General features: G+C 35.6%; 2 protein-coding genes across 3 annotated transcripts; one reads left to right on the top strand and one right to left on the bottom strand.

Moving 5' to 3' along the window:
• The first annotated feature begins 1,814 nt into the window (after positions 1-1,814).
• Positions 1,815-21,034, top strand: mlx (MAX dimerization protein MLX). Of its 2 annotated transcripts, none has more exons than XM_007229948.4 (8): positions 1,815-1,953; positions 5,120-5,159; positions 6,029-6,118; positions 7,676-7,785; positions 9,757-9,859; positions 11,362-11,461; positions 14,331-14,532; positions 14,684-21,034. In XM_007229948.4, the coding sequence occupies exons 1-8, from the start codon at positions 1,912-1,914 to the stop codon at positions 14,738-14,740; spliced, it is 744 nt and encodes a 247-aa protein (XP_007230010.1). In that variant the 5' UTR covers positions 1,815-1,911; the 3' UTR covers positions 14,741-21,034. The 2 variants fall into 2 exon arrangements, with proteins under 2 accessions (XP_007230010.1, XP_007230011.1); XM_007229949.4 differs by having other exon boundaries at positions 1,842-1,953; positions 5,123-5,159.
• Positions 17,952-26,352, bottom strand: LOC103045962 (PSMC3 interacting protein). Its single transcript, XM_007229947.4, has 8 exons — positions 26,207-26,352; positions 23,978-24,078; positions 23,696-23,785; positions 23,481-23,592; positions 23,091-23,236; positions 22,731-22,784; positions 22,575-22,634; positions 17,952-21,808 (listed from the first exon to the last, which is right to left on the bottom strand). The coding sequence occupies exons 1-8, from the start codon at positions 26,226-26,228 to the stop codon at positions 21,752-21,754; spliced, it is 642 nt and encodes a 213-aa protein (XP_007230009.2). The 5' UTR covers positions 26,229-26,352; the 3' UTR covers positions 17,952-21,751.
• Between the last annotated feature and the right edge of the window lie 990 nt (positions 26,353-27,342).

Here is a 27,342-nt window from a genome sequence, read left to right as displayed (position 1 = left end):
TAACCAAAAATAACAAGTAACAAGTTAATTAAATTAAAAAGCTGACTAACCCTTCAGGAACCACTTGCTGCATTCTTAAAGGTGTTTGTGCAGGTGTAACTTTGATTTTTTTTCCTTTTGTAAACGTCTAGCTTGGGAGTAACCATACAGGATTGTTTCAGATAGTTGCTGTCGGACCAAAATCATGGCTCTCTACAATAGTAAATGCAGCCTTTACCTTTTTTTGCTGATCCATTTGTCAAGTCATTTTGAAGGAGAGCAAGGAAAAGCTGGATTTGAGCAGCAAAAGCCCAACAGCGGCAGCCCAGCAAACAAGGACATTGTACCCACAACCCTGTGATCAATAACACAGTGCTCAAACCACTGAGCCACGCATCTTTTCCACATTAATAAAATATATATCATAAACACAGTTTTGTCAGTCAGTACTTCTGTACAACATCTTCTGTAAATCTGTATGTATAATTTATGTACAAAATAAATCAGCTAGTTTTAGTCTATAACTTTTTCTGTATATTCATGGAAGAAAAAGGACCCCAGGACATAAACACCACTTAAAAGAATGTGTGTTTATGTGGGTGTGCCCCTAAGCTTTCACTGCCTTAGGCAACTGCCCGTATCGACCCTGCCAGTAACCACCGCTGGAGCCGCGAGCGTGTCCAGAATAAGGAAGAATGATGAGAGGAACTGTTCAGACCCCCGTAGTGATAGTGATCTCTTCACCAAACTGCCATTACAGAGACATTTCAAGGCCAGCACCACCCACACAAAATATCACTTCAACATCTCCAGCCTCTTCCCTGGAGCAATCTGGCTTCTGAATGTCACCCCTGTCGCTCCCTACATACATAAATAATGTTTTCCAATGTAGTTCTATTCCAATATGAAAAAGTATAACAAAAGGTAAGTGTATTTATACAGTATTAATATACATTAATATATCAATATGCTCAATGTTTCTTGCTTTTATTTTTGTAAAACTTTATGTACCGTAATTTTTGGTCATTTTAAAGTGGGGTTCTGAGCTTACCGCATCCCGGGTCGGCAGAGTGTGCGGTGCTTCGCAGAGGTATCCAGCTGTTACCAGTTGAGCTTTTATTTTCTTTGTAACTGGTTTTAAAGCAAATTACATTCAACAAACCCCTTTTTTCGCCTATACATTTATATTAGACTTACCAATTAATTTTATGACAAGGATCTTGTGACTACTGTATTATTTTAAACCGTACGTACACCCTAAGAACATATTTTATGTACCGTGAACGCAGCACTGTTCACGGTACGTAACTATATTTGTGTACATGGCCTGTTTAATTAAAAGTGTGGCTCATAGCCATGTGCGGCTTGTAGTCAGGCTAATTATGTGTGGCCTGTATACAAACATTTTTTTTTAATTAGTGGGTGGGGCTTACAGTTGCGCTTAATAGCTCGAAAATTATGATATCTCAAAATGGATGCAGTATGTGGTTTAGCATTGTATTGCTGACATATGCAAGGCTTCCTGAAAGAGACATTGTCAGGAAGTTCTAAAGCCTCTATGTACTGCATACTGTATAAATTCAGCATTGATAGTACCTTTTCAGATGTGTAATTTCCAGAGCTGTCAAAAATATTAATAATTCCCTGAATATTTATGTAAAAGAACTTTGGATAAAACACTGACTTATTTTTCATAGTAATGTCAGAAGTTATTCCATAAAAAAATGTTTTATGTGAAGAGAATTTATGAATATCCAGATTTCCTCCTGCTGTGAGCTCTAAAACCTCTTTACCCTCCTCTGCTGGTGATAGAGGAGTGTGTCCCCGGGTTCTGACTCCTGATCAGCTGAGATCAGCAGCAGCAGACGGCGCTGTTCTCCAGCGCGCTCCCCTCAGCTCCTCATCCCGTGATCTTTCCGTGTTTCTTCCAAAATGACGGAGCCCAGCGCGTCGCCGGAGGATCCCTGGCACAAAGTAAGCAGACAGTTCAGCTGTTTAACTCCTGTAGAAGACAGTCAGGTGCTTTACTGATGTGATAAACCTGAGATTAGAGAATATAAGCGCTGGAATCAACTAACGTTACTTTCACTTTATGATGATCAATAGAAGACTAATAGTAAAGCTGGCTAAACAAAAGAAAACTTGGGGATCTGGCTCCTTTGTGTTTATCTACGTCATATTAGCGTTAGCCAACGTCTTCCCAGACTTATAACATGATTTATAACACTGTAGTAACTTATCAGACTGCGAATGATCACTGATATAACAATGATGTATCTCTATTTGGGATAGAGAATGTCCAGAAACGTCCATAAGTATAAATCCACTCCGGGATTTTGCTCCAACTGCGTGGACGCTGTAGCTGCAAGTAGACCCGCACAGGCTGTTGGAACAAAACCCTGGGATGGATTCGTATTTCTGGACCTGGATTAGCCAACTCTAGTAACAAGCTTAATGTCTTAGCTAGCTAACAAGCTATATTTGTAAATATATATTTCTAAATGATTTTAAATAAGCTCGTTTGTCTATATTGTACATTAAAATATACAACTTAGTACAGTATTGTACAACTAAAATATCCGCCTCATAAACTCTAAAATAACTTAAATAGCTAAATTAGGTAGTTAGTTAGCGTTAGCTAAGACTGTAAGTTAGCCTCTTCTCAAAACTCGGTGTTGTCACCGAGCTCAGCTGACCTACATTGGATTCGGAAACGCTAACTAGCTAAACTAACCTTAGTTTGGATTAGCTAGCTAGGTTAGCTTAGCTAGAAAACTTGTGTAAAAACGACATTCTTTACATATTTTGTAAAGTTTACTGTTAAGTAGCTTAGAAAGGAGAGTTTACTATTGTGTAAAACATGTTTACCTTACAGTGAGCTCTGTTTCACTTTTTAGGGGGTGCTTTGTTTTAGTTTAATACTTAGTGATACTGATATAAATTGTTAAACTAGCATTACTGACAGAAATTGGCTGTATAGCTAGATAGCTAGTTGGATACTTAAAGTGACACTAAGCCATATTTTTTTCATTAATAGATGAAATGTGTTCCTGAAAAGGCACAAAACGTATTAGTTTTGCTTAAATTTTGTATATACATTTCCTAACCAGGTTCAACTGTGCTATAGGCAAGGATGATGTGTCCGTGTACATTGGTATGCAGACACTTACAATATGCAGATAACACCTGTCAATAAATAATAACACCCCCCTGCTGAACTCAAACCATCTGGGTATCAAAGGCACACTGCTGTTGCTGCAGCTTAGCCTGTCAGCTCTCCCTTCTGCACCGCCTCTAAACCCAAACATCACCCAGTGCCATGCCCAAACTACCCCTCCCATTTTTTTTTTACTTTTTCAAGTTTGAAGTCAGCACAAATCTGTGCTTTAATGCGGTTTAATAAAGTGGTTGACTGTTTATCAAGGGATAGATGTGGGCAATATGGATGCACGATACTGGCACATATCTGACATTGCAATATGTTTTTTCTGCAAAATATATATTGTGATACAAATTTTACAAATTTTCACTAGATTTCACCAGGAAAGTCATAGGTCCAAAATAATTATATAAAGTGGTTTATTCTTCACTGTGCTAGAAAAGCTGTAAAGTTGATTGGCAGTTTTAATATTGTCAGATGTTTTTAGACAAATAATGCAATATTGCTCTAATATGCTGATTCTAAGAGCCGGTCAGATTATATTCTTTGTGCAAAGATCCTCTATCACATGATGATTACATTTCTTGGTAAAAAAAAAAAATGTATATGGAAATATAAGGCTTGTACATGGCTGCAGAATCGCATTGTATTGCGCCTCTTGAAGGGAGCAAGGCACACTATGCTGCCATCCTTGGTTGTTTTTTTTAGAGGCTCCCCTACAGACCAAGAGTAAATGTTCTCTGTCACAATGCTATTCCTCTGGTTCCATACCCTAGCCATGCATGATGTGTTGAGCACAATAGACTATTAAACATATCAGAAAAGGGTTTGTACATTGCATGTTTGGGGGAAAAAAAGTCAGAAAAGAGTTTTTTGAGTAGCAAGTGCGACAAGATCTTATACTGGATTCTGATTTTATATATTGTAAAATCCACTTCAAACCAAATTTGTGCCAAATAATGTGCTGTTTAGTAAAGTAAATACACATACCTGGACTAAACGTCACTTATGAAGCAAGCTTGCAAAATAGTTCATAATAATAGACAGGCAATATTAGAATTTTAGCTCTGGCTATTCGGAGAAGACTTGCACATCTATAACTATGGCCCTCTAGCAACTAGCCTGCCTCTTGCTTTTTGCTGAGGATATATGTAGCATTTGCCATAAAGCGAGACTGACTCTTGCAATGCCCAAGATTTTTTTTTCCCCTACAGACCAAAAGGGTGAAAAAGTGAGAAACTTCTTACGCTTCATAATTACCCATGTATTTATCTTAAACAGTATGAAATGCATTGATTAACTGAAAATGTTGCATGGTGTGCCTTTAATACCAGTAACCGGATTCCCCTCCTGAGGTCTTCAATTGGCATCAGCGATCCACCAAACGCATTGAAAGACAATCTGTAATCGGTGTAACCTCCCGTTTTTAGAGTGTATTTCTGCATTGTCTAAAGTCATTGCTGCATCCCTAATAATAATAATGCTATTTTGATAATGATGAAGCATGCTGTTAAAGGTTGATCTTCATCCACAGCTAAAATTGTCACAGTTTATCTTTATAATGCTAAATTATCATAATTTTAACCGAGCCCTATTCACTGGCATTGTAAGTGCAGGTACATTTAAGTGGCATTTCTCATTGTTAGCATTGTAAATGGCATTTATTATTCTCATCATTGCTGAAAGTGCCTTCGCTTTTATGGTTCCAGCGTTTTGTAAAGTAATAAAGCCGTCTCTGCCGGGCGTAGCGGGGTGCTAATGGTTATTTATTGAGGACATATCACAGTAGGGAGTACTGGTGTCCTAGATGCATGATGTGCCAGGTGTATAACTTTTAGTGCTGGCGGGTGGTTTGTATCGGTCTGTCTGTCTGTCTGTGTCTCTCTTTTCTTTACCGTTAAGAGAATTCTGTCATTTTGTCTGAATTAATCCGAGTGTTTATTTTTCCCTCGTCCTGAACTTCACCTCGCCATGGCTCAGCAGACGGACGGCACCTTTAGCGACAATGGCTTTGACCACAGTAAGTACTTAAGCCTGGCTTTAAGTGTGTGTCTATTTAAGCAGCCCTGAAAGGAGTGGTTTTATTAGTTTAGTGTTATTGTAGTAGTTCATTGGTTTTATTATGTCATATGTTTAATTAATTGGGTTTAGAAAAATGTAGTGTATAGTTTTATAGTTTTAGTGCTTGTATATCTTCACTGTTACAGATCAATAAATATGCAGAAGCAGAAAACCGTATTATCTTTTAATGAAAGTCAAAGTAAAAAAAAATTGGAGGAATTTTATTCCCTCATTAATTAATAGATGTTGACTTAAGGTAAATGACAATTAGATTCACATTATGTCATGAAGTAAAACATTTTATTATATATATATATATATATATATATATATATATATATATATATATATATATATATAAATGACTGTTTCCTTAATATAGCATACCTCAAAACAAAAAGACAATAAGGTAATATATATTAAAATATGTCAGAAAATAAATAGCAAATCTTAAATGTAAGGAAAAATGTTACCCTGTTATTTTATTTTCATTTAAAATATTAGAAAAATCAGTTGAACAAACCTTTGCATTATACTGTACATTAAGCTTAGTAACTATGTGTGTTATATAGGCTGCATATATAACATATATCACTGACCAAAATGGTAACCATGTAAATAATATAAATGCCATTTACTCAAAAGAAAATCAACAGCGTGCAGTTTGGTGGTAATAGATAAAAAAAATGGTTTAGTGGTTTTACAAAATTTTAAATCACCTATTTTTTTTTACTCTTACTTAACTTTTTTAACTTAGGAGGAAAACAATAAATATATTTCTTGGTTGTTTATGTTGGACATTGTCTTGTATTGTTTCCTCTTTTACAGGTTTCTTTGCAGAGAGTTCTCGGAAAGGAACAATGGTGTCTAGAGCCAACAGTATAGGATCCACCAGTGCCTCCTCAGTACCCAACACAGGTACACAATACTGCGCACAAGTTTATGCAGCTTTTCATTCACTTTCCCATTTTGCTTACCATTGCATAAATTAAATACAAATTAAATATAAGTGTAATTTTGTCCTGTTTTTTATCATCCCAGCTAGTCATTTTATGACCATATTCTTCCACTGACACAATGATAGTAGAAAGCATAATATTGCAAATAGATCCTTTTAATTCTTTTTTTACTTATTCGACCGAACTCTTTTTTTGTACAAATAATTTTATTGCTGCATATTTGGTACATCCTTAGTTTACTAGTTAGCCACAATAATGCTCTGTTCAGTACCAGCGTTAGAGCTAGAAGTAACATTTACTTCTAGTCCAAAATAGTCATTTTCTCTTATTGTTAATGGAAAAGGGAGGGCTGCATATTTGTATCTGCAAGGTGTAAAAAGGGAATAAAATATTTGTTTCTTTATCAGAATATTTGCTCTCTACCAGTGTGTATGTGCAGCAGTTGGGCTGATATCCCTCAAACATCTCTTCTAGAGAAACAGCCTGTTGATTCTTTGATGTTGTGCTGAAGAAGAAGCCTTAGGCGTTTTAGAGTGCATACTAGGTTTTTCAAAGCTTAAACAAAAAAGAAGAAGAAGAATAGAAAAGAATAAAGAGAAGCCAGGTCAGAGCAGTACAAATAACATATTAAATAGTTTGGCCAGCCTACCCTGCCCTGAGTGCTGGTGGGTGGTTTATGAGATCTGAAGACTAAAGACTAGAGTTGCCAGGTTTGTGGTTTTACAGCCAAATCAGTCTCATTTTAAAAAAAAATATAGATGCGGGTAACAATTCAAAGGTCACATTTTTTTTTGGCTGCTTTTAAAATTGACCGCGGCTGCCAAAAAGCATTATTTGCTAAACGTTTACTGTGTACTGATTGCACTGTGTACTGTTACTAAAAATAATTACATAGAGTCAATGTAGTCATATGTAGAAATAAGTCAATATAAAAAGTTTTGTCATTTCTTTTGGTCCGTTCATCGTTACATTTTGACACAATTTAAAGAACAACTGCCAGGTACTAATTATGTACAAATAAAAGACAACAACAAAAATAAGTTTTTGCATGACTGTGACAAAATTGGCAATTAGCATGCTTAAAATTGGATTTCATTTTACAATTTAGCAGCTAAAATCTCTCTTGTTCACTTACAGCTAAATATTAGATTTAGATGTTTGAATACAATGGCCGTTTTAAAATCTTACTTCTTATGTTCACAGAATAAAAGAGTCTTGACATTGCTTAGCTACCACACTAAAGTATAAATCCCGCTCTCTACAGAGGTAGTTCACTATATTTTACCAGTGGTTAAGATGTTCCCCTTTATTAGGGTAAAGTTCACTGCAAAGTTTAAAAGGGGGGAAATTACCCTCCTTGTGTTGCTAATGCTACTTTGTACCTGGGTGTAAATTGTCACTCCCTTATTAAAATCACAATGTTTTACAAATAAACCTGTTACCTGGCAGTTTGGTGTATTTAGTACACCACTACTAAATACCAGTCTTATTCGTATCTTCTGTTTTTATGGCTCAGATGATGAAGACAGTGACTACAGACATGAGACTGCCTACAAGGACTCCTACAAAGACCGCCGCAGACAAGCCCACACACAGGCTGAGCAGAAACGGAGAGATGCTATTAAGGTACAGTGTGTGATTTGACAGACTGTCTGAGGTTGGTACCTGTTCTCTACCGACAGATGCTTTTACCAACTAGCAATTGTTGCCCTCTTAATGCGTTTGAGAACATCAGTTATACATTTGTGAAAAGAGTTGGTATACAGTAAATAGCCCTATTTAAGTAATGTTCTAATTAATTTTATGGCAAGAACTACTCAACTACTTAAAAAATAATAATATATTAATTTAGAAAATGAAGGTCAGTCAATCCAAAAAGTTTCAAGAACTTCAAGAACAAAGACCATTAAAAACATTATGATGAAACTGGCACTCATCAGGACCGCCCCGGGAAAGGAAGAACAAGAGTTGCCTCTGTTTCACATCACAGTTACCAGCCTCAGAAACCACAAGTTAACAGCACAGAGCTTCACAGAGGGTTTGTTTAACACTTTTAAGTTACTACATGACTCATTGTGTGTTCCTTTATAATTGGGATGAGTTCAGTGTTAATTTACTGTGTAGGAATTAAAATAAAAATCATTGAATGAAAAGGTTGTAAAGGTTACTAATAACTGCACGCTGTTCATTACAGTTACTTTTTTATGTAGTTCACAAACAGTAGGTTTAGGTTGTTCAGCATGAACATTTCAGTACTTTATTAATATTTATTTAGAATTCAGTTTGTGTGGATGGAGTTTTATACAATATTTAGCCACTCACATTAATTTACGTGACAAGCACTGACACATGATTATGATGATGAGTAAGTGTCCAAATTCTGTTTTGATTATGGCAGTTTAGCCTGTCATAGTAATTACAGTTAGGGGTGTGCCATATCGTATCGTATGTGATAATATCGCCAAAAATGTTGAATATCGTGAACAAATATTATACCCTGAAATATCGTGCCATATCACCCACCCCTAATAATCACATCAAAGTACTACTTTTTTGCCGTTTTTAGCAAAATAAAAATCCACACTGTTCTCATTTCCCATTATATATCTACTAGAGACAGATTATATCCGTCCAGTATCATTTACTTTACTTTAATGCTGGATATATGGAGATATTAGGAGTGCATTATTAGTATCATGACATTCTGGATCATTGACTTCTGTTACAATAAAATTATTATTTTTAAATATCTCAATTAGCCATATCATATTGCATGCAATAATACAATTCTAAATAATTTTTCTAATTCAGTGTTTTGTCATATCGCCAAAATTATCGTTATCGTGAAAATACCATGAAGTATTGTGATATTATTTTAGAGCCATATCGCCCACCCCTAATTACAGTATAAATGTACTGTTCAGTATATGGACAAAACCTTCCATTAAAATGAATAACATATTAAGCCAACTTTCTTGAATTTTTTTTTTATTTATCTTTTGTTAACAAAAAGAAATAATTTAACTTAACATTATTTGCCAATTTTATATTCCTGTTTTATTTCTTTTTTTAATAGTTCAAAAGTTAAATGCTCTGTACAAGTAAGGAATAATAGCATTACTATGCTCATGTACAGTATTATCATAACATGGCATAACATTTGAAAAATATTATTCATCACAGTTATATGTGGGACAAAATATTATCCAAAAATTGTCTTTTGTGACTGGCTTAACGTCAAATTAACAAAAAGGAGCTAATATTAATTCCATTTTACATTTATTAGGATAAATAGTTTTTCTGACCATCCTTATAACCTTGTCTTACCCTGCAAAGATATTAAAACAGAACTCATTTGTGAGCAAACAGATAAGTGAATATAGCAATTAAACATTATTAAAGCATTATTATAGTATTATTAAAACTCCACTGTTATTAAATGTTATTAAATGACAAAGTTTCACATGTATAAGTGGTATAGTGTCTCAGGTTATTTAATCAAGTTGCGTTGTGCCCTTATGTGTGTCCAGAAATGTGTATTATGTGTTTTTACATTCATCACAGTAATAAAAATACTTTTCGTTTACACACCTGCAGAAAGGCTATGATGATCTTCAGTCCATAGTCCCTACCTGCCAGCAGCAGTCTGAGTTTGCCATGGCCACCCAGAAGATCAGCAAAGCCACAGTGCTGCAGAAAAGTAAGACCCCTGGAAATCATACTGAGCACGGTGAAATTTGTAGTGGCATGAATTTAAATCTTTACCTGATTTACTGTCATGCCAAAACGTATTCTTCACTTTTGTTGTTTTGTTGTTCTTACTTTACTTATCTTTAAACCTGTAAAAAAAAAATCAAAAAACGATTGGATGATAAATGCCCTGATAGAAGCTCTCCAAAACTATGTTCATTAAAACCCCTTAACAGGTCTTGGCCCTTATGTAGGTGATACAACCCCTGTTTTTCTGCAGTAAAATAAGTGATTTACATTCTGAAAACGTTGAGGGCTTTGGAGACTCCCCCTACAGGACACTTGGAGAAGCTTCCTGTTTATTCTCTACTCCACTTAATCATTTCATATCAGTAACAGGATCAAGATGCACAACATCCCTTTATTAATTCTAGGCTTAAACTGATACAATCTAAGTAGATCAGGCGTGTATATTATTATCCTACTCTGCTGCACCAGTTTAATGATAACAATCACAATACTTGCAATAAGTATGGAGTGGAATTAGAAAAATCGATTCACTGTATGTGGGAATGCTGGTATATTCTGCATTTTCGGAAGTGAAATAGAAACTATATCATTAATTACCTTCATTAAACTGCCCTTTTGCCCTAAATTATGCATCTTGGGTATATACCCAGAAAATATGCCAATTTCAACTGTAAATAAAAAAAAATATCAACACAACAACTACATGCAAAACACAATATATCTTGTACATAAAAGTATGGAACCACCTACATTAGGTCAGTGGTTGAAATCTCTTTCTCAGTGTATGGCCATGAAAAAATGAAAACATTTGCAGTTTAAATAGAAGTCACATCAATTTAGGGAGATCTGGGGACAATTTAGGTGTTTTATGGAAGAGGATTCATTTAACACTTTCTTGGAAGATTAATGTGTGATGTCATTTTGAGATATAAATATCTCAACATCTAACAGGAATCAACCCCCAAAAAATGTAAAAACTTGAAAACTGTAACGATAGGTTTGAAGGACGTAAATTTTTTTATTTGTGTTAAAAAAAAATATTGATTTTAAAATGTAAAGTTTAGGAATGTGCCAATTTCATGATTTTTGTTTATTAAATTTTAACAGTTGCAGATTTACTCCAGTCTTTTAAAAAGTTTTCTATTACAATTACAATGAAGATTTTCAGTAACATTTCTTATCGAACATGAGACCTTTTTATAAACTGCTTGAATAGATTACCTTGAGGTTAAGGTACGTAATATAAGGCAGAAAATTGACAAACATGCCTGTCTGTTAAGGGTAACGTTAAGTAAGTCTTTTTTTTTTCTTTCACCTCTAAAGTTGTTGTTAAGGAGATTTTTGTGTGATCCCTAATGTAAAACTGATACAGTGTATTGCTTCCAATACTTGTATTGATGCTGAATGATCTGCTTCAGGCCGGACAGGTTATACAGATATTTGATTTCTTGACGGTTCTATGCTTTGTGTGTGTTTTTGCAGCCATAGACTACATTCAGTTTCTTCATAAAGAGAAGAAGAAGCAGGAGGAGGAAGTGTCCACGCTCAGAAAGGAAGTGATGGCGCTGAAGATTATGAAAACGTAAGTGGGAGTTTGAACAGAGGAAAGTGATTAAGTAACTATTATGACAAACCTGTAGGTAGAAAAAGTCCCAGGAATCATTGCTATTTAATTGTTTAATTGAGTGATGATGAATTATGGATTATGGAGGGTCATGAGATTAAGGGTTCAGTGTCTAATGATGCCATAGCCATCCATGAGCTAAAGTCTCAGAAAACATGATTCCACAGGGAGAAGTGGTGTTATCCACTATGCTACACTGCCATGTCACATTATGTTTTAGATTACATGTATCAAGTAAGTTGTATGTCTGTTCATAGACTTTTTAAGACTGTTCCCATTGCTTGCTCTGATTACTTAATGAACCATCAAAATACCAACACTGACAGCCCAAATAACACCTAATAAAGTGTAAATATTACTATATTGTGGCAGTAAAACTTGGCTCATGTAGCCCTGCAGTGTTTGGGTGGATGTCTTTGTCTTATCCCGTCACACTGGCCTGGTTGTATTTGGCAGGACATCAGAAGGCATTATCATCTGACCCTCACACTTGCTGAGAGCGAGATAACACCACTAAAGAGCTCAGCAAAAAAACAGAACAAGAACAGTCAGGCTAAAGTTCAGTGTGATGAAATGGAAGCGAGGCAGACTGAGCTAATTTGTTTTGCATTGATTTGTGTGTAATTGCATTGAAGGGTTCTGTCTGTTAATGTATCATTTCAGCATTTATTCACTACAAATGTTTTTGCTACTTCACTGAAGGGCACTCACTATTGACTGTGTTCGTAATTGAGTCATTTTATTTGCTTATCTGAGCAATAACAAAGCATGCATATAGCCATGATAAATAAAAAAAGTCTAATTGCAGTACTATTATTTGGGAGGAGAATAAATATTACCAGACAGATTAAATGATGAAATGTGTACTTTCTAATGGCAAATTTTAGTCATATTTATTGAGCTATACATACAGAAGTGTGTAACACAACATGCCAGACGTTTTGGCATGGAGTTGTAGAGGTTCCTAAGGGTGAAAACAAACTTTTTTCTATCTGAATATTTAAGTGTGTTTATTTTTCATATTTATGAAGTTATGCACACTGCTAAGTGATAAAGATTGTGAGATGAGCTCAGTATGATGCATTTGGTTTTAGCAGTAAGCAGGGAATACATAGAAGGGACGGCAGTGTATCTAATACCGACCTTACACCAAACGATTTTCAAGCAATTTAACTGTCGCAGACAAATTTCCAGAGTCAGGATAAAATTACAAGTCTTGTTACAGTCAAGTTGTAGTCGCATTGCGGTCGAGTCATCTCGATGGTTCAGTGTAAGGTGGTTTGGATTGAAAGTTTAAGTCCGTCTTCTTCGCGTCTGGCACTCAGATAAAATCAACCGTGTTTAATATTATCGTGTAGCTTGAGACGTGACTCACGCAAATAATGATGTGAACAATTTCAACAACCAATAAGAGAGCTACAGGAAGCTGCAAGGCAAGCGTGGAAACGTTTGCGGAACTGGACATAAATGAGACTTCGGCGATGGTTCGGAAACCACGGTTCATCTGAAGTGTAAAATAGGAGGAGAAACTTGTGGAGCTGTGGAGTGAGCAAGAGTGTCTTCCCATTTATACTACGATAGAGTGGAAAAGGAGAAAAGGTTTACAGAAATTGCTGAAGCATTTAAATAAAAATTAATAATGTCAGAAAGAATCTAGTTACAGTCTTGCAAATAGTGATCCTGCAAGATCACCAGTCTTTGCAAAAATCTTAGCCTGTGACTAGTCTTTGGATGTCAGAGTCTTTTAGAAGTTGTCTAGTTAGCATTATTGATCAGTAAAGCTCACTCACTGGCAACAGGTTGGCAGGACTGTAGCATCTTTGGCCTTGCCTCAACACGAAGGGCGAGGGTGGGGCGTGGCTTCTGACTCACTTTAGCAGCAGCAGCAGTAGCAGCACCCTGCAGCACAGAGCAATAATGAACTAGACAGATGAGGCAGCAGGTGAGCATTGCTCTACAGCTTCATTCAGCCAAATGGAAAGCATCCGACTTAATAAAAGCACATTCCACATGACCTTTCTTTAATGTTCTGCTTTCTGCCTCTCCTAATGACTTTCACCCTCTCTCGCATGTTTAACAGTTGCAGCACTGCATATTTAATTACACAGAGATTTCATTACATTACAACTTTGAATCAGGTTCGAATCTGCCCTTTCAGCTTTGTTCTGATGTCAAAAAAATGTGGCAATTTTTTTTTTCTTTTTCTAGCTAAAAAAAAATGCCCAATAAATAAATTTGCTAATAAAATAAAATGGCTAGAATTTATTTAACTAGTAAAAAGAACAAAAATACAAATGAATGGTTATTTTTTTAAAACTGACTATAAAAATATAAAACAAATAAATACTAAAAGACTAAACAAATAAATAAAATTAAACAGTAATAGTAATAATAACAATATTTACAATAATATTAATGATGATAATGGTATAAATTAAAATGCTTTAAATTTAGTTAAAATAACTAAACAATAAAATTATAATAAATAAAAAAGGCTGAAATTGAGCCTACTAGCTAAAATACAATTAACATTTCTAAGAACGAACAATTTATTTAAATACCTAATAAATATAAGACTAAATATATATTTAACTACATACATTTGTATTCAAGTAAAAAAAAATGCACATTTGTTGGACAAAGTTTAGAATTTGTATGTGGTTCCGAATTTCTCTGCTTGAGTGGGGAAAAATACCCTTATATTTATGTTGTTTAGTTTAGATCAGTTGTTTTAGTATTTTAATGCATACAGTATATTAAAGCTGCTTTGATCTTTGCTGCGTTGTGTTTGTTACAGATGCATGTTGTATCTGCATGTGTCTTACAGGAACTATGAGCACATAGTGAAGGCCCACCAGAATAACCCTCAGCAGGGCAGTGAGCAGGTGTCTGATCAGGTGAAGTTCAGCGTGTTCCAGAACATCATGGATTCTCTGTTCCAGTCCTTCAGCACGTCCGTCTCCGTCAGCAGCTTTCAGGAGCTCTCTGCCTGTGTCTTCAGCTGGATTGAGGAGCACTGCAAACCCCAGGTGATGAACACACACACACACACACACACAAAGTCTCCTGAGACCTAGTCTGAGCCTCTGATGCATCACTTACAAAAGTGTCATTGTTTCCAGTTTTTTTATATTTTTCTCCATGCTGTACTTTAATCGAGTGCGTGGTTTTGGTCCACAGACGCTGAGGGAGTTTGTTGTGGGCGTTTTGAGGCAGCTGAATGGACAGCTGTACTGAAGCTCTGGAGATATCTCTCCCTCTGGCTCAGGCTGTAGATCTGGACTTCGCTTAAAGCCTGCTCTCAGCTGGCTCCTGCACATCGACCAGCAGAGATCATCCACACACAGTAACGCCACATGAAACCGGCCGTCTGTAAGAGTCCTTCTTATGTAGCTTTTATTCAGTGCAACATGTGATTAATGATTAAAAGCTGAGTGTTTTGGGTTCCTGTTATGAGATTAGACTGTTAGTTTGGACTGTTTGAGTGTGGTTTGACCAGGGCTGGGTGTTGTAATTCAAAATATTTAGCAGTACTTTTCAGTAATTTTCTGGGTATTGTAATTCAGTACTTTTAAGTGAACTACTTCAGAATTACTCAGTATGGAGAAAAAAAAAGTTTTAGTTTCATACAAACACAGGGTGGTGATTAACTGTCTAGATTACATGTGCACGTTATTATGACATTACTGCAGAAATGCCCAATTTTCCAGTACCTAAATCTAATTTCTAGTTTAAGCCTAGGAGGGGCAGTATGATTTGACAATATTTTAATTTATCATTTTAAATTATACATTTAATGATTTATGATGCACTATATTTTTTATGAGCATATCATGAATTTTATTTAGTGCTTAAAGAGTATTGTTCAACTGCATCATTCATTACAGAGTAGTAACATAACAGTGTATTTAGTCCTATTTAATTGAATAGATTGCAGCATATTTTAACAAAAAGTATATTATACTAGGTAGTAGTATAGGGTAGTGTTTGCATTTTGTCTGTATATCAGAATATCAAAATAAATATCTTGGCCCAATCCTAATTTTCTTTTGTACCCTACCCCTTGTTTTATCGTGTAACCCTCTCCTTTCTCCTTTGAACAGAGTTACAAAAGGGAAAATTGGGACGAGCCTTCAGGAACCCGTTACAGATAGATGATTTATAGCAGTGGAGCTGTAAAGTTCAGCAACCTAGCTGCTGCTTAACTAGTTAACTTCGGGGCTTTATTGTCTGAATTATTATAAATTATTATTATTGTTCTATGATTTCTCTGTAATGGGGAGCTGAAATGAGCTTTTATAGCTTCCATTTTTGTTTTATCCATTCCACCTTACAGGAGAATTCCGATGTGAAATAGACTTAGGGTGGAGTGAAACATGACTGAGTACTAACCTTTGTTAAATTAAATAGCTGACCAGAATACAGATTTTTTTTGTCTAGTTTCTCCAAACAGGTTTTAGAATGGGCGCTATGGGGCATTTTTTTGACACACTTCATTGGTAGAATTCAGAGAGCCTTGGCATCTAAAACTAGACAAAACTAGAGAACTTTAAAAGTGCACAGGAAGTTTAACAAAATAGACTGTTTACATCACATAGCTACGCTATCTTACGCACTGCTACCTTAAAGTCACAATAAAGTCACAATAAGTCGCTGGTTAAGCACAAATGGTAAAACATTTTGAGCTACGTTCATTTCATTTGTTATTGGTGCTTTTCCATCTTATATCACCAGTAACCAAATATTTTCAGCAACAGCTGGAATTCATGCATTTCCACTGAATTAATTTTAAAAACGGTTTATCTATCTTACCTATCCGTTCATGCTTATAAGTGACTTAAATTTAAGATGGTGGCAGTCTATTTTAATAAACTTCCTGTGCACTTTCACATTTTTCATTGCTTAATTTTAGATGCCAAAGCTCTCCGAATTCTACCAATGAAGTGTGAAGTTGTTTTGAGCTTGTTAACTATTTGTCTGCAGGGGCAAAAATATGCCCCATAGTGCCTGTTGTAAAACCTGTTTGGAGAAACTGGAAAAAATTACGTTTACCCGAATACTGTCGGCAAACAGAGCTCCGCTATTTAACAAAATGTTAGTGCTCGTTATTATGTTTTACTACACCTCAAATCCATTTCACACCGAAGTTCTCCTTTAAATGCTGTAACCTCTGCCATCTGTTGCACTATTTAAGGAGAATCAGTAAAGTTAAGTAACTAAAACAGCTGAACTATATATTACACTATAAGGAATGTAAGTAAGTAAGTAGTGGTTATCACAATTTATAACAAGGAAAATACTCAAATTTGTGGGTTTCCTTGGGTTCTTGTGCTGCTTTTACATTTTACTTATCATAGCCCTCATTTTAAGCGTGCCTCTGAACAATCTTGTTTTGAACACTTCCCCCTACCTTTCCAGCCTAACAAGAATTGGAACACTTCACCCCTAGGTGTGCACTCGCAAAACAGAGGGGTAGGGCCAAGGGGTGAAATGGAATTGCACCCTTATGTTAGGAAAATATTGTCATATCACTTTTTTACCATATCACCCAGCCCTAGTTAAGCCACAGATTCTTTCTGTATGTATTTGAATTGTGTATTTAGAAACCAAATCACACAATACCCAGCCCAGGTTTGCCTACAATTTTAAGCGAAAATCTTAAATGCAGAACAGAATTTATTCAGGCAATATATTTACAGATTATCGAAGCTTGTGTTTAATTTAAAAGTAGCATTCTGTACTCTGGAATACAGCCAACGAGACTGGGGTGTATTCAAACCTTAAAATGTGAGAACTTTGAGAATGTGTTAATTTTTTTACAATGTGTGTTTCATAGCTGCAATTTTTGTGTTTTTATTGCTCTACTGCTATAAAACTGGCAGAGATTGTGATGCTGTTTTATATAATATATGAAATGTTTGCTCCCAGAATGCATTATATAGTCCACTAAAGTCGTGCATCATTCTGTAGTGCCATTTTGTTCCCATATTTAGCATTAATCGCTATATTTAATAGCAAAAATGTATGGGGGATTTAAAAAAATATATATATCACCTCTCGTCACATTCTGCTTATTTTATTTTCCTGAACGTCACTGTATTCTCAGCGTCAACAACCAAATAACTGACTCATATTTGTAGAGTATTTAAGCTTATATAAACAATTAACACCGCTGAACGGATACCCCTCTCATGAGTGCATCTTTCAGCTCATATATTGAGTAAGCAGCTTTAAGTACAGCGACACAGCAGAGGTTGTAAAAAGTAACAGAAACCCTGCATGACAGGGCATTACCAAGTTGGCCGAAAAAGGTTTTCTTTCAGCATCAGCAATTGGCTGATCGGCTTTAAAAACACAGATCGGTGCATCGTCTTGTTCTGAACATACTAATTCACCACACAATTTGTTAGATGTGATTTTTGTTGTAATTTACATTTAATTCTACCATTGAAAATCAGAGTCTGAAATGGGTGCTAAATATGGGCACTGATTTTCACCCATGTTACAGAAAAAATACCTTTCTAAATAATAAATGGAGTTTATAGGTTTGAGTAATAAGACTTTAATGCATTTTGGAACTAAACTCTTCATATGCGTTTTATTTATTGTAGAGTTAGTTATCTGAGCACATATTAAGGTTTATTTTTTGGAGAATCCTCATTGTATACACACACGTAAAATCACAATAAGGCATAATCCATGCCAAACCTGACATGCTTGGTGGTGGAAAGCACAGCTTTAAGTTTCTTTTACAGTTAATAAGCTCTCAGAGTCACAGATAAGCATAGCTTTATAATAATAGAAGGATTTTGTGCCTCGTCCAGCTTATCAGTGTAAACTGGGCTGAGATATTAAGCTATAAGCCATATATTGTGCAAAAAAGAAACCCACCCCAGCTGCACAGGGTGCCTGTTATATCCGCACCTCTCTAGTGCTTTTGAAACCAATGCAATAATAACATCAGTGTTCAGGATCTCCTGTTGAGGTGTGTGTGCGACTGCCTATTTGCTTGTATTGAAGTGCATGTGCGTGTTTCTCTTGTCTATTGCTTACCTCTGAACTCAAACCCTCTGCTAGCTATCAGGATGTTTGTTTCAGCTAAAAGCTGAAGTCTCTCACACCAGCTTCTTTTCAGGAGACTAGTGTATTATACACAATCAATCACTTTCTCTTACCTCATTTAAATCCCAAAGCACAATTTCAGTCATACATCTGCTTGAGTGCTGTGTTTAAAAGTGTAAAGAAGTTTTACCTGTTATGAATGTTTGTTTTGTTGTTGTTGTTGTTAATGGATTCACATCAGCTGAAATGAAATACTTTTGAAAATGACTGCTCATTCTTTAGGGCTGTGATCAAAGATTGCAGAAAAAAAGAAAGAACTAAGAAAAAAAACTATAGAAGACAGACCTGTCAGTCCTACTTGCATGCTGCAAATTAACCAGCCTATTTGTTTATTCATTGTAACTGGTTCAGTACAAATACATGAACCAGTAAACCCCTAAATGTACACTGATGTTTTTTTATTAATATTATTTTGTCCAGTTAAGCAGTTAAGTTTTTTTTTATCACTCATTTAATTCAGCACAAAGACACAACATATACTTTTGTTATGCTAATTTTCAATACATCGTCACTCTCATGGAAACATCTTATATCTCCAAAACAACTCTACAGACCTTAAAGTTGAGGTAAAAAGGCTTAAAATAATTAATTTTGGAGCATTTCTATTGGTCATTTAATTTTGAGACAGAGAATCTGACAAAGTAGAGCATAACTGTCAGATTCACATGATGTCAAAAAGTAAAAAATAAATAAATAAAATGTTTCTTAATGTTTGAGTGAGTGACAAAAACATCAAGCCTAGTCCTGGACTAAAAGAATTAACCCCTTCAGACCTGAAGTACAATCCAGTGATTGAATAATACATGAATGCTGTTTCTCTCAGTAAAGCACACAAATCAAGGCTCATCTACTGTAACACAAAACCTAAATGAATTTTTAAGCCAATAAACTAAAATATTTAAGTGTTTTTGTAATGTCCATTACATTGGAAGCCCGTGTTTAACATTTTATTTTCAATTTGATACTGACCATCCCTAAACATGATAAAAAAAAGTAAAAAATGAGTCCTTAAATTGCCTTGTGTGCTCTAGTTATGCTATGCCCTAATGTCTTTAATGAGATTTTTTCCATTGCAGTGGGTGAGGATAAACTACTGTTTCATTGGCTGGTTTATGATCTATTTTGAAGGACAACACAACCGATCTAAATTTGTGTTATCTGTGCCACAAATCATTAAAAAAATAAATAAATAAAATGCACGAGGTCCATTGCAATAGATGCAGAGTCTGAAAGGGTTAAGATTCAGCTTTAAATGGAAATGGTAATTCTACCCAATACTGGGCTTAATTGTTGTCTGTATAACCAAAATCAAAGTAGTAAGTATTATGTGAGTCAAAAGTCGCAGAAACACCCTTTTATTTCAGAAACAAAAGAGAAACTCCACCTCACTCCTTCACTGGCAATACTCCAGCATTAGGAGGGTAAAGACTAGCACATGCCTCCTCTGATACATGTGAAATCAGCCACCAACTGTTTTCCAACTACTGCTGATGCAGCATTACCAAGTAGCAAACAGCAAACTTGGAGAAAAGCGCAACGACCCAGCTCCAATACATCAGCTCACAGACGCCTGTCCTGACCAACATTACCTAGACAGTGTTGTGGGGAGAGAGCGCCATCTACTCACCCAGAGAAAGCATGATCAATTGTGCTCTCTCAGACTCCAGCTGCTGATGGTGAGCTGCATGACCCGGACATGAACCAGAGATCAACTGATAATAGTGGCAGCGCCTTAACCTGCTTGACCACTCGAGAGTGAGAAACGAGGGGGCTTATATTTTACCCTGTGTTCACACTGGCAGGTGACAAGTTGTCTCGACAAGCTACATATCAAAGCTTTACTTTTCCAAACTGCTCTTTACCTTTTCTGTCACCTTCAGAACCACCTCACCTGTTTGATGCTCCCTTTCTGTATTGCAGTTACAAATCACGCCATCCCAAACTAAATAAATGGGCACCTGTCGCCTGCCAGTGTGAACACTGGGTAAGGCTATGCCCAGAACATGGCCACCATCTTTAATTTTAAGATGTAATGTTTAATTTCTAAAATAAAAGGGTGTCCTGGGACTTTTGACTCATATATTATATATCAAAGACTAATTGAAGTGAGCAAATGTTTACCTTAATAAGAAGAATTTTGGCTTCTCAGGAAAACTGAACCGCTGTATATTCAGGTATTCATGGTTGTTTTTAATGAGTGATGGTTAATTAGGCTGATGGATGTTGCATATTGGGGAAGAAAAAGGGACTCTTTGTCTTTAGCCATAATGGGATGCAGCAGGAACCATAGGCTTTACACAGACAAAAGACACTGTTCTAAAGACTTTATCTGCTGATTTAGACCAGAGATATATTTTGTATAAACGCAAACGTTTGTAATCAGAAAATAAAGTTTAATGTTTAAACTTATTTACAGTTCTGTGCATTTCTTTTTTACTTTAAACTTGTGTTATGTACATTATTTACAGTTTTGCAGGTCATGAATGTTATTCTTTAAAAAGCACTGAAATTCAAGTGTGTACATTGTTTCCAAATTAATAAAATACCCGACAGAGGTGTTTTAGGTCTGATTTCCTCAGACAGGGGAAAGACAATCTAGTCCTAGACAACAGGATTAATTTACAGGATTAATTCCTGTCCAGGAAATCAAACCAGCCATTAGTTCACTTCCTTTTTTTTTTTTTTTTGTTATATTAAAGGTACAATAGGTAGTTTTTTTCTATAAAATGTCTGTCCAATAAATGTTTAAATAAATGAATGTTCCACAAAAATAGGGATTTTTTTTTAACATCTCAGCATGTTTTAAACATATAAACCAGTTTGTGATCTGTAAAATTCCAGTAGTACTGAAGTAAACAGACCTAAAGGAGAATACTACATGTTGTACATTTAATGCACTGTTCTGTATTTTAGTCATGTGGACATTTGCATTTAGCTGTGCACATTTGATTCAAATAACTATGCAGCACTTTTCTACAACATTGTGGCCCAGTATATCAGTATGGCAAGTACACCATCTACCCTCCCTCAGTCCCAGGCACCTTATTTTTTCCACTGCCTTGCTGGTGCCCTGGCAACCAGAGTCCATGGTTACCCAGTCAAAACAGCAGGTACTGGAGATCAGCATCAGATGTTAGGAACAGTCACTTTGTGGTCTTCATCTGTTTCAACTCCAACCTCCTCCTAAATAAACGTACAAACACATTCATATCCGTGTCTTAATGATTGGCTTATTAAAGGTAAAAAGTAGGCAATATACACATAAGATATCATGACATAATATGTCCCATCTACTCTGACTAGCCTCCCTATTCCTGCTGAAGAAAAGCATCCCAACAGCATGATGCTGTCACCACCATGTTTCACAGTGGGGATAGGGATGTTCACGGTCTAATCTGACCACAGCACCTTTTACATGTTTGCTGTGTCCTCTACACAGCTTGTGGCAAACTACAAACAGCACGTCTTATGTCTTTCAACAATGGATTTCTTCTTGCTACTCTTCTTTAAAGACCAGATTTCTGGTGTGCACGACATTATAGATTTATAGATTTATACATTCTCCCACCTGAGCTGTGAATTTCTGCAGCTTCTCCAAAGTGACCATGGGTCTTGGCTGCTTCTCTGACCAGTGCTTTCCTTGCTTGATCTATCAGTTTGGGTGGACAGCCATGTCTTAGGTTGGTAGGTTTGCAGTTGTAGAATACTAGTAATCTATCCTTGCTTTAAACTTCTCCACAGCATTATCTCTGACCTGTCTGGTGAGTTCCTTGGTCTTCATGATGCTGTTTGTTTACTAATGTTCTCTAATAAAACAATGAGGCCTTCACAAAACAGGTGTATTTCTACGGGGTCACTTGTAATTGGATGGGTTTTACGAAACGTTGAGCAACTTGTTTTATTAAACAATCTTCCAAGATAAATTATGAATTTTTAATGGCAGACTCACCAGGAACTGCTTTTTGCTCTTTGGATACCCTTCAAGAATGGCTCCCATCATATCAGATGCCTAATATGAAAATATCAGAATTGAATTCATTAGAGGTGCTGTGTCTGTGTTAAAACACAACGTGGAAACTAATCATATGAAAACTGAAAATTTTACCAGTCTCTTTCTTTTCTTCCACTCCTTTACATACAGGATTCTCTCCTTGTACACCTGAAATTCAGACAACGTACAATATATATATATATAAAAACAGGCCAAATCATTTAAATAAGTAAAAAGAGCATCTTTTTTTCTACACAAACAATATTTACATTAAGTGCATTAATGTCCTTCTGTACTGGAGCTCTAGCCTAACAGTGTTTTGTTGTACTGTACAACACAGTATTACTATAATGACAAAGTTGAATTGAATTAAAACTTCCAATTGTTTGTAGTTAATCTCACAACAAATGACCAAGGCTTAATGTACCAGAAACAGCACTATCCTACAAATCATTCACTGATTAGATTTCACACCTTCTCTCTCTCCTCAGGTGTGACATGATTTGTAGCTGATTTGATTTTCTTTAAACGTTCTTTATAGCCTTCACACTCTGCCTTAAGCTCCTGGATCTGTGAGGTCATCTCTGCTGTGGTCAACATGCTGTTCAGCTCCTTTAGTTCTGTGGGTAAACAAGACAAACATGATATCTGTTGTGGATAAACTAATAAATAACTAGAAACATGAAAAATGAGGCATTACTGATTTTACACCAAGAGCAAATGTGCCTTTAGCAATAGGATGTGTTACATATGAGAAAAGCTTAACAAAACTGGTGTTTCTCAGGATTTAAAGGGTATAAAGCTCACTGGATCTCAGGGCAGATTTGGAGTCAATAAAGACCCTGACTAAACCTCTTAACATACCTGTATCAAGCTGCCTGCAACTATGGGAAACTGCCTGCACTTGGTTGTTAAGTTCGGTGATGCGACTGTCCATCTCCTTCAGTTCAGCATCACTCACATCGGCAAACTGAGACTGCAAAAACATTTTGATCGATTTTTGAGTACTATAAATTATATTTCAATTTAAAATGTTCTCTCATTCCTAAGAGTTTAAAAGGTAAGTCTGGAAAACAAACCTGATCAGCAAAGTAGATCTTCTGCTTGCCGTAGACCTTCTCTCTGATTTTGCCCTCCTGGGCTAGCTGTTCCATGGCCTTAACCACTGCCTGTGTTAGGAGACAGGGGAATTCAAACACTACTGAAGCAAATGCCTGAATGTGCCGGCTTGACCATATGCCACTAAGCAAACTGCATGACAAGACAATGCAGAAACAAATACAGGCGTCCAGGATTAAAATAAACTAGAACTAGACACTATGTTTTTTAGCAACAGGAGTAAATTCTACTACTTTTATTACCGTTTTTCCAAGGCCATGTTGTTTCTGTAGGTTACCAAACACATCCTGGGCACTGTAGGGTCGGTTCTTCTCGTTCAAGTACGCAAGAATAACATCAACACCTGACAATCACATCAAACACATCGTGAGCATAGGAAACCAACAAGGTAACAAAATTGTTGTAGTAAACCTGTGATCCAGCTCTACCATCTCAAAAAGGTGGCTTCTCAGAAGACTAATTATTCAATCGATTATTTAGATTTTCAGTTAAGTGATTTTTTTTGTTTCCTTAAAAAGAAATTGTATTATTAATTTTTTAACAACTAGTATTAAACACAGTGCAAACATAACATACTTGTATCTCAGTTTAGAAAAAAAGTTTGACAATCACAGTTTTCTGACAAAAGCAAATATCTATCTACTGAGATATCCTCCAGGGCTTCTGTATGTAAAGATAAACAACCTTCATTTTCCGCACTTTGAAAATGGCATAAAAACAGTAATTCAATTAATTAAATAAATTCAATTAACCTCCTATCCCTACTGTAGACCCACTATAATAGAGTAAGGACTGGTAAGTGATTTAATTATTAGTTGGACCAGTTGGGTTGGAAATTAGGGAAAACACCAACTAAATTTTGATGGGCTGTGGACCTCCAGGGGGAGGGGGTAAACTCTGTATGGAAAAAGCTGTCCTGCTTAAAGGGTAATTTAACCCCCTGATTTTAGCTGAATCCACCTTCAACTCAAATTTTAACAATGAAAAAAAAGGAAGGTATTGGAAGATCACTGGATGATGTATGGGTTTAGGGGCAGGGCAGAAGGAAGAGCTGATTGAGCTGAGCAGTGTGCCTCTGATGACAGTGAGATGCAGATGGTTGGACGTCACATAGAGGGCAGTATTACTGATTGACTGATCTGCATATTGCGAGTATCTCTGTACAAAAGTACACGGACACATCATCCACGTTTATAGCACAGCTGAACCTGTGAGGGCGCTGCAGAGACAGAAATTACCACAATAATATATATATATATATATATATATATATATATATATATATATATATATATATATATATATATTAAAGGTTACAAAAGGATTACAAAAAATTTAAGCAGGTACAACTTCGACCCTACATTGAGCTATTAATAAAAAAAATTGTTTGAACAAACATCAAATAGAATATTAGTAAAGTGAGTGAGTGAACAGACATGGTGAAATTTACTCTGATTATACCACTACCTAACCACTATAAACAAGACCATGTGTCTTCAGAAACATGGCCAGAAAAATATATATAATAAATTCCCATTAACTTCATACTGTACACGAGGGCTGGTCGATATTGTCTTGATAAAAAAAATGATATTCTTTAAATATGAGAATGATTCTCAATTACGATTTAGATTTTTCGTTATCATAAAAAAAGTTTTCTGTATCTGTAAACAAACAGCACCATTTAGGCTATGTTCACCTTGTGTGACTCAAATCTGATTTTTTGCTCAGTGTGGCTCAGATCTGTTTTTTTATGGCTGTGTGAAAGTGCCATGTTTTTTGTTTTTTCAAATCATATTTGAGTCACTTTGGCTAGGTTCACATTACTAGCCACATAACTCAAATCTGATTTTTTTTTTGCTCAGATCTTGACGGTACACAGTCACAAATATAAGTGACCTGTATCTGTGTGTACTGTAAACGAATCTGTGCCTGAAACGCTTCTTTTCATTTTTTCAAATCATATTTGTGTCACCTTCATATGCGGTCCTAAATCGGATATGTATCCGATCCATGGAAACAAATGTGTATACACCTTTCGTTCCACCTTAAATTCTCAGGCAGATACCTCACTGAGCCAGCGGCTCTTACAGTGGGGTGGCTGCACTTTTAAGGTGGAACTGAAAAATCCCCGGGAAAAGGACTTATTCTATATTCACAGCGTCTTAATCAGTAAAACTGCACATCAGAGCTCTTACTTTTCTCAGTGTTGATGTCCGACATTTAGCTAAAGAAACATTACTGTGTAACCGGAGTTAAAACTCCTAGCGTCAGGTTAGCTTAGCTAGTTAACCTAGCTAGCTAGTAGGTTAACGCTAGCTAACGCCGTTCCTGTGCTATTTAACAGCTAGTTTGCTTAGCTGGGTTGGCTAACTAACAAACCCCGCGCTCACCGCCAAAAACCAACAAACTAAACCATAAACACGGGTTATTTAATGTTAAACAGCTCTATCCAGCTGCTCTCTACCTACATCCAGAGTCCTTTTTGCTCATTCTGTCGGAGGAAAAGACAGAAGAATCCTCTCAGTTTCTCTGTTTTTCTCTGTTAGTTAAGTTTGCCGCGCCGCTGAGCTGGTTGGGCTCAAAACGTCACATCCGGTTCATATATTGTGAAGCATTTTAATACATTCTATATCTTTTTATATTTTTGCGTTTACTTGAACTCAATAAATGTTGCTTTTGATTAATTCTATACAGTATCGGTCAAAAGTTTGCACACACCACTTCTTATTTAATGTTTTTCTTTATTTTTATTATTTTCTACATTGTAGATTGATATTGAACAGAGATGGAAAAAATACTGAAAAACTGTAATTGAGTAAAAGTACCTTTACTTTGCTAAAATTTTACTCAAGTAAAAGTATCCATCTAAAAATCTACTCGAGTAAAAGTAAAAAAGTACTCAATTTAAAATTTACTTTGAGTAACAGTTACATAGTTACTTTTATTTATTTGATGTAAAAATGTACAAAAAGCATAAATTAAATAAATATTAAATTAAATAATTTGGACCTTTCAGGCATTATTTGTTCAGACCACCCCATAAAACATTTTTTAAGAACAAGTGGCATAGGTTTCTATGATCCATTTTTTTTCTTTACTATTAAAAGGATATGGTCATATAGGTGACTATAAACCGTATTTTTTATAGTTTTACAGTTTATTATTATTTTTTAACTTGCCATTGCTATGCTTTAACTGCTATTTACATGTTTTGTTTTTAACATTCAGATTGTTTAATGTTGTTAATGTTCCCAACAAAAACTTAAGGAATTATCATTAAAACATGAAAACACAAAAAAACTTTTTAATTCAAACAATTTGTTTTTTTTCCCAGCATTTATATTTTTACTCAGTAACGGGGAGTTTTTCAAAGTAGCAAAGTAAATTACTTCATTTAGAAACTACTTTAAAAATGACAAATTACTCATAGAATCTACTCAATTACAGAAATGTGAGTAAATGTAATTAGTTACTTTCCACCTCTGATATTGAAGATATCAAAATTACGAAGGAAGGCATAAGCAATTATAAATAAATAAAAAGTGATAAACAACCCAAAATTAAAAAATTAAAATACCAAGATATGTTTTATACTTCTTCAAAT

The sequence above is a fragment of the Astyanax mexicanus genome, chromosome 19, assembly GCF_023375975.1.
Source record: "Astyanax mexicanus isolate ESR-SI-001 chromosome 19, AstMex3_surface, whole genome shotgun sequence".
Lineage (NCBI taxonomy): Eukaryota > Metazoa > Chordata > Actinopteri > Characiformes > Acestrorhamphidae > Astyanax > Astyanax mexicanus.
The sequence above is the reverse complement of the archived record's forward strand: the minus strand, read 5'-3'. Positions and strand labels throughout refer to the sequence as shown.

What these genes read in the sequence shown, in the direction of transcription:
- mlx (XM_007229948.4), top strand. Translation starts at nt 1,912, where the DNA reads ATGACGGAGCCCAGCGCGTCGCCGGAGGATCCCTGGCACAAA. An exon ending in AGCCACAGTGCTGCAGAAAA is followed by an intron (nt 9,860 to 11,361) that starts GTAAGACCCCTG and finishes GTGTTTTTGCAG; the next exon opens with CCATAGACTACATTCAGTTT. An exon ending in GCGCTGAAGATTATGAAAAC is followed by an intron (nt 11,462 to 14,330) that starts GTAAGTGGGAGT and finishes TGTGTCTTACAG; the next exon opens with GAACTATGAGCACATAGTGA.
- LOC103045962 (XM_007229947.4), bottom strand. Translation starts at nt 26,228, where the DNA reads ATGAGCAAAAAGGACTCTGGAT. An exon ending in GGAAGAAAAGAAAGAGACTG is followed by an intron (nt 22,635 to 22,730) that starts GTAAAATTTTCA and finishes TTTTCATATTAG; the next exon opens with GCATCTGATATGATGGGAGC. An exon ending in AGAGCAAAAAGCAGTTCCTG is followed by an intron (nt 21,809 to 22,574) that starts GTGAGTCTGCCA and finishes ACGTTTATTTAG; the next exon opens with GAGGAGGTTGGAGTTGAAAC.